The 14,227-nt window shown below is 39.7% G+C and overlaps 1 protein-coding gene across 1 annotated transcript in view; it reads left to right on the forward strand.

Annotated features, from left to right (window-relative positions):
• The first annotated feature begins 2,564 nt into the window (after nucleotides 1–2,564).
• Nucleotides 2,565–14,227, forward strand: part of LOC139312326 (inter-alpha-trypsin inhibitor heavy chain H3-like) — a 37,137-nt gene continuing 25,474 nt past the window's right edge. Inside the window, exons 1-9 of the mRNA XM_070937031.1 lie at nucleotides 2,565–2,691; nucleotides 4,934–4,954; nucleotides 6,874–7,040; nucleotides 9,212–9,316; nucleotides 10,200–10,362; nucleotides 10,627–10,737; nucleotides 12,406–12,531; nucleotides 12,617–12,733; nucleotides 13,951–14,119. Coding sequence (XP_070793132.1) covers nucleotides 2,599–2,691; nucleotides 4,934–4,954; nucleotides 6,874–7,040; nucleotides 9,212–9,316; nucleotides 10,200–10,362; nucleotides 10,627–10,737; nucleotides 12,406–12,531; nucleotides 12,617–12,733; nucleotides 13,951–14,119 — 1,072 coding nt within the window. The 5' untranslated portion in view covers nucleotides 2,565–2,598. The remainder of the gene's footprint in view (nucleotides 2,692–4,933; nucleotides 4,955–6,873; nucleotides 7,041–9,211; nucleotides 9,317–10,199; nucleotides 10,363–10,626; nucleotides 10,738–12,405; nucleotides 12,532–12,616; nucleotides 12,734–13,950; nucleotides 14,120–14,227) is intronic.

Below are 14,227 nucleotides of genomic sequence, written 5' to 3' on the forward strand. Positions count from 1 at the left end.
TGTGACCCAGTGGTGGTTTTCAAACTTTTTTACTACCGGTTCTGTGGGTATGGCTTGGTGGGGGTGGCATGGCTTGGTGGGCGTGGCTTGGTGGGCATGGCAGGGGAAGGATACTGTAAAATCTCCATTTCCTCCTGATCAGTTGGGACTTGGGAGGCAGAGAATAGATGGGGGCAGGGCCCAGGGGTGGGTTCTAAATTTTTTTACTACCAGTTCTGTGGGTGTGGCTTATTTTGTGGGCATGGCTTGATGGTCATGTGACAATTCTTTAGGATTTAGCAGAGGTACTGGTCTACTAGGCTTTTAACTGCTTGCAGAACTGTACTGGTCTACTCATTTGTTTTTGGAGGCACCGGTCTACCCATTTGTTTTTGCAGGCACCGGTCTACTCATTTGTTTTTGGAGGCACTGGTCTACCCATTTATTTTTGCAGGCACCAGTCTACTCATTTGTTTTCTTTTAACACTGATCAGCTGTAGGGCGGCCCTTTCAAGCCCCAGGCAAGAGTTTAAACAGTTTTTTTCCCTCTAGCCGATCAGCTGGGATTCAGGAGGCAGTAATAGATTGGGGGTGGGGCCAAATAAAAGGTAAGAATAATGCGGGGGCGGCAGGGCAGGGGGGCAGGGGGGCAGGGCAGGGGGGCAGAACTGGTTCGGTGATGTCATATCTTCACTGCTACCGGCTCGGCAGAACCGGGCCAAACCGGGAGGAACCCACCACTGGCAGGGCCAGTCAGAATTTTTACTACCGGTTCTCCGAACTACTGAAAATTTCTGCTACCAGTTCTCCAGAACTGGTCAGAACCTGCTGAAACCCACCTCTGATGTGACCACATCACTTAGCAATGACAATCCCTGTAATTAAACTGTTACAGTTGCTGTAATTAATTACAGTTGCTGTAATTAACTGATGATTGTGAGTCATTAAGTAAGCAACTCCTCACAATTTCTTGTTTGTTTTCAACAAGGAAAGTCAGTGGGGAAACTGGTAGGAAGTTGCAAGTCCCAGATGATCAACTGGCAGGTCAAGTGGCTGCTGCTGTATGGGAGCAGGAATGAGAGAGTATATGGATGGCCAGGAAGTTGGGCATGAGTGCAGTGGGGCTTAGGGTGCTACTGCCATATGGAAGAGAGTGTGTGAATGGCAGTGGGGAACAGTACAAGTGATGCAGATTAGTTTGAAAGAGAACAGAAGGTGCCAGAGCCTGTCCAAAATCAGAGAAGAGGTGAAACAGATTCATTGGTCTGGCTTATATTGTGGTTTGTAAACATTAATTTATGGCTTGGGATATTATTGAATCCTGCAACTGTGGCTTATTCAAAAACCACAGCTTATTTCAATGGCTAAATCCATTCTCAAAGGCAATCATTCAAACTGTTTTGTTAGAGCAGAAATAATGATCATAAATGGAAATATAAGTGAGCACAAGACAGAAGTATTTTGTAGGTTGAGAATTGTGTTAGTCTATGGTGGCAAAACATCAGAAAGAGTCTGGTATCATCTTCTCCAACAAGCCAATTTTATTAAAGGATATGCATTTTCCTTCTAATGTTAATTATAAGGGTACAAGAAAACAGCACTAAGTACTATGCCTGGAAAATCTCAGAAATACGTCAAGAAATTTACTAGCATTTCCCACCACCCTTTCTACTTAATTTATTGCTTTGTCCTACATGAAGGCAGAAGCCCAATTTTCCAAAACTCTCTGTCTGAGTCTTAAATCTGCCATTTAGCAAGCTATTTGGAGCTTTCTGGGGAATAAACAATTTTGGAGTAGCTTTCATTGCAGCTGGCTTTCTGCAGCATTATTTTGGGATTATTTTGATTGTAATTATTTTGAATTTAATTTAATTTAATATTTAAATTTATATACTGCCCTTCTCCTGAAGGACGCAGGGAGGTGAACAGCCAGAAGTAAAAAACATCAAATACAAAATATAAAAACAATTTAAAAATGAATTAAACAATTTGGCCTGACAGTTAAAATCCCCCATTAAAAATCCAAATTAAAATACACAATTGGAGAGATAGATTTTATTCCTTAATGGAATAAAAAGGTTTTGAGGGCCCGATGGAAAGTACGTAAGTCTGGAATCGTCCGTATCTCCAGGGGGAGCTCATTCCAGAGGACAGGTGCTCCCACAGAGAAAGCTCTCCCCCTGGGGGCCACCAGTTGACATTGTTTGGCCGACGGCACCCAGAGGAGCCCCTCTCTGTGGGAGCGTACTGGCCGGTGGGAGGCTCTCGGTGGCAGAAGGTGGTCCCGTAAATATCCCGGCCCTAAGCCATGGAGCGCTCTAAAGGTGGTCACCAATACCTTGAATTTTGGGAGAGAAGAAAAGCAATTTAATCTAGGTTTTTTTTCAAGGGCAAATGGGTGAGTATTTTGGCCAGGTTACAGGCTGCCTTTTCCCTGCATGATCAATCTTTGACCCTGTTGTGTAATTGTAATATATTTCCAATATTTTGCAATTGATTTGCAGAACTTTGACAAATATTTGGTTTTCGGTCTAAGCTTTTGATTTATCTTTCACCCAAAGTCATTGCAAGAGTGCAATGCAAGAGTGACTGCCTGATCTTGTGCTTTAGTCTTTGATCATGGGGAGACAACTGCTGTTGTATATTCTTCTGGCAACAATTCCTGTGGTTGGATCATTTGATTTTCTAATAAATAATATCAGGAACATCAAGGTAAGTGCACAGAAAGGCAGATATGTATGTATGTATGTATGTATGTATGTATGTATGTATGTATGTATTTATTTATTTATTTATTTATTTATTTATTAGATTTACACCCCACCAGTATCAAATTGCTCTCAGTGACTTATTGATATTAAAATCACATGAATTATGCAGGCATTGTTTTGACATTGAACTGCTAGAAAAAGTGTCTAGTGGCAACTTCTTCCAGTTTTAAGTGTATATTTTTATCCCTTCTGACACACAAATATGAAGAAAATTCAATATATGATCCTAAAATAATAACAGTTGGAAAGGACCTTGGAGGTCTTTTAGTCCAACCAAACCCCTATACCATTTCAGACAAATGGTTGTCCAATCTCTTCTTTAAAATATCTGGTGTTGGAGCACTCACAACTTCTGGAGGCAAGTCAGTCCAAATGATTAATTGTTCTAACAGTCAGGAAATTTCTCCCTAGTTCTTAGGTTGCTTCTTTCTTTGATTGGTTTCCATTCCAATCCAATATCATATTCTTATCCATATGAAGACAGTTTGAGTTATGGTTTGGGCTCTGAGGATTTCTTTGCATTCCAACTGAGCTTACTGAATATATGATGGAGAAGTAGGCAATATAAGCCATGCTATACTAATTGCCTCATTCATGCCATTCCTTGCTTATTTAGATCTATTGTGTGTTTAAGGTTTCCTTATTTTCCTGGATTCTGGAAAGTGCAAAATATGGTATTGTAAATTGCTATTTTTGAAATTGCAGTATTAGAAACCTAATTTTTCCCGTTTCCAAAGTTTATCCTAAACACAGTTTATGCTACAGCTTTCAATGTACTGTACTGTACAATACTACCCTATTTTAGTATTAGACACACACACACACACAAAAACACACACAATGTAACAAAACATTGATCCATATATAAACAAACAATCCTATTGTTTGATATTAGGCTATATTTAGTTTCTTTTTATGTATTGTTTTATTGAACTGCCCTTCTGTACTTGATTACATGGTACTTAGCATCGGAGTGCAATTATTCAGGAGTGATCAATCTGTACATGCTTATCAAAAACAAAAAAAAAAGTGAGGAAACTGCTAATTTATTAATGAAACAAACAGAATGGCAAATGGTGTGTTTTCATATTCTGGAATGCAGAAATCCTAATTTATAGGGAAAGAGTTTAGCTACCATTATTCCCATATTTATTGAGCCATGGTGAGCAGTGGTTAGAATGCAATACTTCAGGCTACTTCTGCTGACTGCCTGTTGCCAGCAGTTCAGCAGTTCAAATCTCACCAGGCTCAAGGTTGACTCAGCTTTCCATCCTTCCGAGGTCAGAAAAATGAGAAGCCAGATTGTTGGGGGCAATATGCTGACTCTGCTAAACTGCTTAGAGAGGTCTGTAAAGCACTGTGAAGCTGTATATAAGTCTAAGTGCTATTGTTATCTTTCATTTTGATCAGATTAGAGTTTCTTAGAGGGAAGCTACATAATGCCATGAAATCATATTATAAGAATTACATGTTGAGGATATGGAATTAACTGTTGGGAAAAGAATTATATGTTGGGGACCAAGCTACACTTCTTTAACCCATAATTTTATCTTTATAGTTGATTAAAAAAAAAATAGAATGAACAGGGGGTGGAAGACATTGGGGCAGATACAGGTCTTGGACTTTATATATGTGGGCTGGAGTCATACTACACCTGTTATGGCCCCACTCCTAATATTTGTAGTGAAAGAAACATATCTATAAAGGTTTTTATCCAGAGGAATTAGAAAGGAAAGGCAATTAGAATTGGGACTATAGCCAAAGCAGAATGATAAAACCTCCTTCTCTCCCACACAATGATACCGATCTGGCTCATCCCTCTGTCCTATAGCATGTCAATGTCCAAATTCACTGCCTTTTGTCCTTCCAGAAGCCCAAATGTTCCAGGGCATTGAGCTTCATGCCGCTGCTGATATTTTAAGGGCAATCTGCAGCTAGGACAATGGGGTATGTATAGCATGTATAGGAGGTTTTCTCCCTCCTCATGACTCTGCATGCAAGACATGGAGGGCCCTCAGAAAGAATTAACAAAAATAAATGTATTTAGTCATTTAAATTTGATTGACAATGAATAATAATAATAGTACTGTATTTTAAATAAATAAATTAATAATAATAATAATAATAATAATAATAATAATAATAATAATAATATATTTTTATTACTTTTTTTCCCATTACAGAAGAGAAATGTTGCAGATACTGTAAGTATTTTCCTTATTTATGAGCCTTGTGCTGGAAAACCTTTCTGTCAGCATTTCAGAACAACCCAACTCCAAAACTCCTATTACACTGATTTTGAGCCGAACTGCAGTATTCATATGTTTTTAAAAAAATTTTATTTATATGCCACCCTTCTCTTCAGGGCAGCTTACAATGCGTTAAGCAATAGCCTTCATACTTTTGTATATTTATACAAAGTCAGCTTATTGCCCCCACAAACTGGGTCCTCAATTTACCTACCTTAGAAAGGATGGAAGGCTGAGTCAACCTTGAGCCTGGTGAGATTCGAATTTACAGTAATTGCAGACAGCTGGTGTTAATCACAATGCTTTCAGTCTGCTGAGCCACAGACTACGCTCTGTGTTGGGTTGCCTTTGTATTCATTCCAGACATTGCAGATACTGAAAGTTGCTGCATGTTTAAAAACCGTGAAGCATTGGCAAAATGGCTTCCAGGGTCACTTTGCAAGGCTGTTAAATTGAGCTTTGTTTCATGCTTTAGGTGAGAAGTTTATGCATAAGCTGGAACTGGCTCCAAGCTCCATATCAAAAATTCTACATGATTTCCTTTCACTAACCTTGCATATACTGTAAGAACTATCCACCATAAAAATGAGTCTGCTATATATTCGAAGATCAGATTGTAATACCTTGATATTCGTGTTTCTCCGAAAATACGACCTACCCTGAAAATAAGCCCCAGTCAGTTTTTATGCATGCACCTAATATAAGCCCTACCCAAAAAATAAGTCCTAGTGAAGAGGGTGGGCATGACCAGCATAGGAAGCAGCAAGTGCATGCGGGTCGATGGTGCCTGTCGGCAGCCATAGCCCATCAGATCCCCTGCCTTCCACTCCGTGTCTTCTGCTCTGCACAACCCCACAGTGCACTGACCAAAGCAGTGGCAGGTTGCAGCTGCTGCCAGATACCGTCAGTCCCCATGCACTTGCCAGCTCTTTTGTGTGTACCAGGGGCGGGGTTCCCAGCTGGACTGATCACCCTGAAATCATGTTTACCTGAAGATAAGCCCTAGTAAATAATGTTGTATATGTATATGTGCCCTTTTGTAAGATTCCTTACCCAACAGTAATTAAGATTCCTTCGAAATACCAGCTTGGCTATCTGAGCTGAAGCATCATCTTGTAAACGTACCTTAAGACTAGAATCCTGTCCTTTCAATATTGCAATTGAATTCTGTCAGTGTTTTCCATGTAATAGAATGTATAATGTATATGTCATTTTTACTCAAAAATAAATTAAGAGCCTTGGTGGCACAGCAGACTAAAGTGCTGTTAACTAGCACCAGCTGCCTGCAATTACTGCAAGTTCAAATCTCACCAGGCTCAAGGTTGACTCAGCCTTCCATCCTTTCAAGGTAGGTAAAATGAGGACCCGGTTTGTGGGGGCAATAAGCTGACTTTGTATAAAAAAAGAACACTGCTTAGGGGGGGCCAAAAGCCCTACTAAGCAGGTATATACAAAAGTATGAAGGCTATTGCTTAACGCACTGTAAGCTGCTCTGAGTCTCCGGAGAAGGGCGGCATATAAATTGAACCAATAAATAAATAAATAAATAGTGCTTATTTTGGGACCCAAAAGAAAATAAGTCAGAAAAACATGGTATATGCATTTATGTATCTACAGTATTTATATCCATGTATTAACCAAATATTATGTTTAAGTTGTGATAAAATGAAAAGTCTAATGGTAGTACTATTAGTCTTTTTTGAATATCAGTAAATATTGAGAAAATGGATACATATCTATTGTTTTTTCTACTTCTCATTGTGCCGTTAAAACTTTGTTCTGAACTTCTGTTTGAATTATACCAATCTTCCCAATTTGAAACTAGTTACAGTAATGTCTTTCACTAACTCATTAAGTAAATGCTTATTTTCCAGAACACAGATGGCATCGATATCCATAGTATGAGCATTGATTCCCATATTACCTCTCGATTTGCTCATAATGTCATCACCAGTCGAGCCATCAACCTTGGCAATGCATCTAAGGAAGCCTTCTTTGATGTGGAGCTCCCAAAGACAGCATTCATCACAAACTTCACCATGTATGTAAATCTATTTCCTCAAACAACTGAATTGTGAATAGACATTCAATTTGACCTTAACGGAGTCATTGCCCTAAGTGAAAACATATTTGGCCCTATAGTAGAAATTAAGAGGAAAGGTGCAAATTTAGTTTTAACTTTCAAATATGTGAACTAGCTCAGTTTTGGAAATAGATCATCCTTGTGTTCTGATCTAGGCTTCCTTAGAAAGTAAACAGCACAAACTTAGTCCTGGCAAACCTCTTTAATTCATACTGCTGTAAATTACTTTCATTTACAGTCTGCAAGGCTTGATAAAACGTTTTTAAGAGGAAAGTTATCAACACCCACCTATCTCACATGGAACACTGCCAAAGAGCTAATTTCCAGGCGTAGGGCAAGGCCAAACGGCACAGAGTCACAAACAGAATTTCCAACTCTTGAATCAGCCAGATGAATTAATTGCTTCCTGCAAAAGCTCACGTCCCATTCAATGATTGGGAGGGGCCAATCATCTCCAAGCCTTACTCCCAAGTTGACCCTGTTTCCTTAATTGTTCCTGTCTCTTGTCAGCTTTGTGAATGCGCACACTGGGAACAGGCTCATGCTGTTCTTTTGCCTTGCTGATGTCAGATTCCAGAGACTCTGGAGACAGCAAAGAATTATCAGATGGCCTTGGACCCCTGTCTGCCTCCAACTCAGAGCCATCGTCTGAGTCTTCCCCAGACTCCAGGACTGGCCCACGTTCAGTGGTGGGATTCAAGTAATATAACAACCGGTTCTCTGCCCTAATTATTTCTTCCAACAACCAGTTTGCCAAACTGCTCAGAAAGTTAACAACCAGTTCTCCCGAAGTGGTGCGAACTGGCTGAATCCCACCACTGCCCACGTTCCTCCCCAACCTCCTCACTGTCCGAATCTGGTGCCACCTCTGCTGGCCACTGGTGGGCCACAACACCTTGGCTATTCTCAATTTGCAAAGAGCCTACTCTGTCTGCCTGCCTGCCTGCCTGCCTGCCTGCCTGCCTGTCTATCAAATCTATACACCACCCATCTCACTGTAGAAATGATTCTGGGCAGTATACAATAAAAGAGACCATTAAATCCCACACAAAACACACAAAAATACACAGTGTTAAAAAGAGGAAAAGATAATTTTATGTATCCCCATCAAATGGAATGGGTTGTTCATTCCTAGATCCTGACTGATTACATGTCTAGTAGTAACTTCATTATTCTTTCATACTATTGTAGAATAGGGAAGATTAATCTGTGACCTTCAGATTATTTCACTTCAATTCCCAGTAGCCCGAGTCCACATGGCCCTGTGAGCTGTAGTTTAACCTTTGGGGAGGGCCACAAACTTCCCACCCCTCTAAGAGATACTCCCTTGGAATAACAAATTCAATTTTTAAAAATAAAACTATGATCACGTTTTTATTCTATTTGGCAATGAGAGAATCGGAAAAAATGTTTTAAATAAGCAATTGTCTAACTGATCTCTTTTCTTGATTTTGTGGTGAAAAAAGTTCCAACTGCTGCTTCTTTCTGTGCGCTGTCTAAAAATGTCGGTGGTTGACCATGGTCTAAGGCAGGGGTGTCAAACTCGATTTCATTGAGGACTGCATCAGGGTTGTGTTCAACCTTGGGTGACCAGGGTGGGTGTGGACAGCTCAATATCACTTGTCAAGGTGCTGTTTTTGGCCATGATGGCCTCCTGCAGCGCTCTGCCAGCAACAATGGAGCCTGGGGAGGAGACCATCGCAGCTGAAATCAGAGCCTGGGAGGGACGCAAGTGGCCCTCCTGACCCCTATTTTTGCTGGCAGAGGCACCATGGATCAGTTCTTTGCTGTTTCCAGGGCAGCCCCATGAGCCAGATCTAAGCATCCTGTCGGCCGGATCTGGCCCACGGGCCTTGAGTTTGACACCGCTGGTCTAAGGTCTTTGTAGAGGACATGCCTGAGCACCAACCTAAGGGCTTCCCTTTTTCAGGACATCAATTATCATTGAGTGTTTTCTTCATAATTGTCCTGCATTTAATTGCAATTGTCTAATCCATAAGACAATTACGATAGAAATGTTTCTCATTTGAACTAGCTCAAGAATACAGGGATATATAAAGAAATTTGATGTGTTGAAAATAGAAAGACCAGAAATATTTTTATCTATAGAATATTTTTTCCTTTCCTAGGACAATTGATGGTGTGACATATCCAGGAACTATAAAGGAAAAAGAAGCTGCTCAAAAACAGTATCAACAAGCAGTTTCAAGAGGACAGACAGCTGGTCTAGTAAAGTGAGATTTTTTTTTTTTAATCTTGGTAATTTATTTCAGGATGACAAAAAAGAGAGGGAAATGTATGGATATGTACACAGAACCCAGTACCTTGGAGGAAGAGTTGACTTTTGTGCAGTTATTTCAGCAAATTGCTAGTGGACAAGAATAGGTGTGATCAATACTACTTCTAAGTCCAGACTGTGCATTCAATGGAGCACACATATTCAACTGCACTGCATACCAGCATCAAAAAATACCATTTTGGATGAGAAAGGATGAGAAAGTTTACAACTATTTGCAGACCCATTGTGTAAGGGGAGGAAAATTTATCAGGTTTTTTTTCCCCCTTTTCATTTCAGCATCCAGCCAGGGTGGGTTTTTTCTATATTTAAAATTTGATGGATATTTGACTTTTTCCTTCTTTGTACATCTATCTATCTATCTATCTATCTATCTATCTATCTATCTATCTATCTATCTTTCTTTCTTTCTTTCTTTCTTTCTTTCTTTCTTTCTTTCTTTCTTTCTTTCTCTCTCTCTCTCTCTCTCTCTCTCTCTCTCTTTTTCTTCCTTCCTTCCTTCCTTCCTTCCTTCCTTCCTTCCTTCCTTCCTTCCTTCCTTCCTTCCTTCCTTCCTTCCTTTTTGTTATTGTTGGATGTATATTTTTTCTGGGCTTTTTTTCCTGTGTTGTATTGTATTCCCATTGATAAAACATAATAAATATATATTTTTAAAAATACCATTTTGGAGAGTATGTAGGAGCTCCGTTTCTCACAACTTGACTTTTTTGTTTAATTTCACTGACGTTTAAATATTTAAAATTATTCCTTTAAATAAAAATATCCTAAAATGCATTTTATTTTAATGGCATGTATGCAATTAAAAAACTGGGCCTTTCTAGGGCTTCCGGGAGGAAGACAGAAAAATTCACTGTTTCAGTCAATATTGCAGCATCCAGTGAAGTGGTTTTTGAGTTGGTCTTTGAGGAGCTGCTGAAGCGAAGATTTGGCTATTATGAGATGTTCATAAAAGTCAACCCAAAGCAGCTTGTCAAGAACTTTGAGGTAATGTACTTCTGAAATTACACATTGATGGTGTAATTTTTTTTCCAGAATGCATTTAAATGTGTGGTAGTACACATTTTATAATTTTTATTACTATGCATTTATGCTACTTAAGATGATAGTAAGAACAGATAGTAACTGTTCTTCTCAAGATTCAAAGAAAGATTTAGAAACCAGCATTAGTATGGGGTCCTCTTTGGAGGCCTCTTCCTGAATTTGTCAGTGAATTTGTCAGTGACAGCATGACTCCAATTAACATTTCAGATTGAGGTCAACATCTTTGAACCCCAGGGCATCAGTTATCTGGAAGCTGAAGGCTCATTCATCACCAATGACTTGTTACCAGTCTTACAGAAGTCTTTTTCAGGAAAAAAGGTATACTAGACAGCAATCTTAGTCAAAATGAGTTTATTTTTTTCTAACAAAATATGAAGTTTCAACATTGGTTTATTTTATTTACTTAAAGGATTCCTACTGCTGCTCATCTGATGTGTAACAACTCTGTATGACTCATAAAACAACATTAAAAGAAAACTAAACAATAAAACTAACCACCAAAAAGCCAAAATGAATCCCAGCATCCTGATCAATGCTTCCTAACCCATCAGTAGACATAGGGCTCCATCCTCACTTCCTCTCAGTGCTTGGAGAAAGAGCCAGCTCTTTTCTGGTTTCTGGAAAGCTTCGAAAAAGAAGGGAAAACTGCCAGATTTTATGAGGAAGGCTGTTCCCCACAGCAGGGGCTACTATAGAAAAAATATGTTTTCTTGGTCCCCCTAGGACAGTGATGGCTAACCTTTTTGCCATTGCATGCCAAAAGCAAGGGTCACGTGGGGGGGGGGGTCGTGCATACACATGCCCACACCCATAATTCTATGTGCCCCAACCCCTGTGCATGTGTGTGCAACCCCACTGTGCTCCCTCGTTTTTGGCATGCAATGGCCTGGTGGGCCTGGTAGGCCCGTTTTTTTTGTCCTCCCCAGGCTCCAGAGGCTTTCTAGGAGGCTTTCTAGGCAAAAATGGCCTTCCCCACCCCCACCACCCCCGGAGGCTGGAAACGGCCCATTTGCCGACTTTCAGTGGGACAGGAAGGCCCAAAAATCAGTTGGCCAGCACAAGCATGTGCGCTGGAGCTGAGCTCGCGTGCCCACTGATATGGCTCCGTGTGCCACATGTGACACAGGTTCGCCATCATGGCCCTAGGAAGTTAAGGGAATATATTAAAGGAATAATATATTCAATGGACATGAGAAACTAATAATTAATTTGGAAATGTAAAGTAAGCCCACAGTTCCCAAACTGTGTGTCACAGTGCCTGTGAACTCTTAAGGATGCTCTGGGATTGTTTTACTACTTAATAATCTTGCAGTAGAGTAAACCTGACAAGGAAACCAAAGCCATGTAGGTCAGTGTTATTTTTATTGTAAAGCTTTAGTAAACTTACTAGTCTGAATACACTTCCCCCCTCTCTACCTTTATTGTAGCATGAATTAAGGAGGACTTGTCTAAAATGGTTACTTATGTCACATTTTTGACCAGGGCACAAGCCCCTTTTATCTGACTGTTGCTTTAGTAGTGCCATGATGCAGTTTGGGAATTGCCAAGGTGCTGGGAGAAAATTACTGAGACACCTAAGGACACCTTGAAGAGAGAAGGTTTGGGACCCTTTGAACTAGACAGTTATTTGAAGGCATAGCATAGAGTTTTGTTGCATGCTTTGAAGGTTTAGATTGTTTTATCTGATGTGTAACAACTCTGTATGACTCACATTAAAACAAAAGTAAGCAATAAAACTAATCACCAAAAAGCCAAGACTAATCCCAGCGATCAATGCTTCCTAACCCATCAGTAGACCTAGGGCTCCATCCTCACTTCCTCTCAGTGCTTGGGAAAAGAGCCATATGCAAGATGTCAATTTCTCTGTGAAGCAGGTATTCATATTTATAGATTCCCACTGAATATAGATTGCATATGCATGGTTAAATTTGATAAACTTATGTCTGTGCATTTATAGGGGTGCATATGTATACATTGTGTTTTCAGGGCAAAGTTTCTTTCAAGCCAACTCTGGATCAACAACGGACCTGTGTAGACTGTCTCACAACACTACTGAATGGAGATTTTATAGTGAAGTATGATGTGAACAGAGAAGCTACAGGTAACATACAGGTAAGCAGAACTTAATTAAATGGGTGTGCTAATTGCATCTTATAAAAATTTCACTTCATATAACTTTTATCTTCTTATTTTTCAGATTGTCAATGGATACTTTGTACACTTTTTTGCACCAAAAAATATTTTACGTTTGCCTAAGAATGTTGTTTTTATCATTGATGTCAGCATCTCCATGAGGGGACGTAAACTAGAACAGGTAACTCCATATTTTAAAAGTCAGTTTCAAGGACAACTAATGCTTAAATTAGCAGAAAGGTTCTCTCAGTTTGCCTCACTAATTTTCTTTGCCAGCACTCTTGCATCCCAGTTATGAAGGCCAGGACCACGTGATTTAATACTGGACTTCAATCACACAGTAGATGGCCTCATTTCACCATTTTTTATTCCCTCCAACTCACATCAAATGCCATGATTGAAAGGAAAAGGCACGGGGTAAGCAGCAGTCTGACTGCTGCTGAGACAGACTATATAGTCAGACTGCATTTTTGCATGGAACTCATGTTTGCATCTTATGCCAACTGAAGATCTCCTATATGGAGGTTATCAATGATATGGAGATTTTGGAGGGCGGCAGATCTTCTGGCTTATTGCAAGAGTGTGACTTCCTGTCTGCCACTGGGATCTGTACCTTCTTGGCCATTCTTGTTGGGAGTTAAGAGGGAACAAGAGGAACTGGGCAGCTCACTGTTTCTTCTAATGTTTTAGATTTTTTGGTCATGAAAATATTTATTTTATAGAAGACCTGTGGTGATCTTCAGGAGAATGATCTTTCCTTTAGAACACACAACTAAAGAGTCTCTCTCCACCCTTGTGCAGAGAAAGCTGGACTTTATTGACACATTTCTCTTTCTTTGAAAGTTAGGAATTTAGTTAGTTAGGAATCCTTTACTGGCTTTGAAAATGTTTTTATCCATAATAATATGAAGACATTAATGTTCCTATGGCTAGAACTTTAACAAACCCTGTGCCTGCAGCAGAATTAAAGAGATGCAGTTTGGTAGATGCAGTTTGATATATATCAGGTCTACAACAAAGAGCTTCCAAACAGGCTATGAGTGGCTACTCCAGAAAAGGAACAAAGAACAGGCAAACGGGAAGATTCAGAAGCAATCTGGTATTCCAAAATGGCTTGGGACTAAACCGCATCAGTCCCCATCAGCATGGCCAATAGCAAGGAAGCATGGGACTGGTAATCCAGAATATTTCTCCAGAACCAAACTGCCTACTCTTGTTATGAATCCAGCTATAAACTATATCCTGGTTTATCAGCTTTTCCATAGTCGATTGTACCTCTGTATCTAGCCAAACTGAGTTCCTGTATGAATGAAAATATTTGCTGGAAGAAACCAAGTTAAACTTCTATATCTTTGTTAAGGTTCTTGCTTTAAGCATTGTTCTAATGTTTAATTTTAGACAAGAGAAGCACTGCTAAAAATATTAGAAGATATAAAAGAAGACGACTACATAAATTTCGTACTGTTCGGGAGTAACGTACGCAAATGGAAAGATACCTTAATCAAAGCCACTCCTGAGAACTTGGCAGAAGCAAGACGTTATGTTCAGCAGATTGATATAGCTGGATGTATGTTTTGTGAGGAAATGGGCTGTATTTGTTTAACTGTAGTAACTAACAGTATTTGCAGTTTCTTTACTGCAGAGTAGCATGTACATTATAAACATTAACATTCCA

This window comes from Pituophis catenifer, unplaced genomic scaffold (genome assembly GCF_029215685.1).
Source record: "Pituophis catenifer annectens isolate HBS135680 unplaced genomic scaffold, rPitCat1.0.hap2 SCAF_2, whole genome shotgun sequence".
In the NCBI taxonomy this organism is placed as follows: Eukaryota; Metazoa; Chordata; class Lepidosauria; order Squamata; family Colubridae; genus Pituophis; species Pituophis catenifer.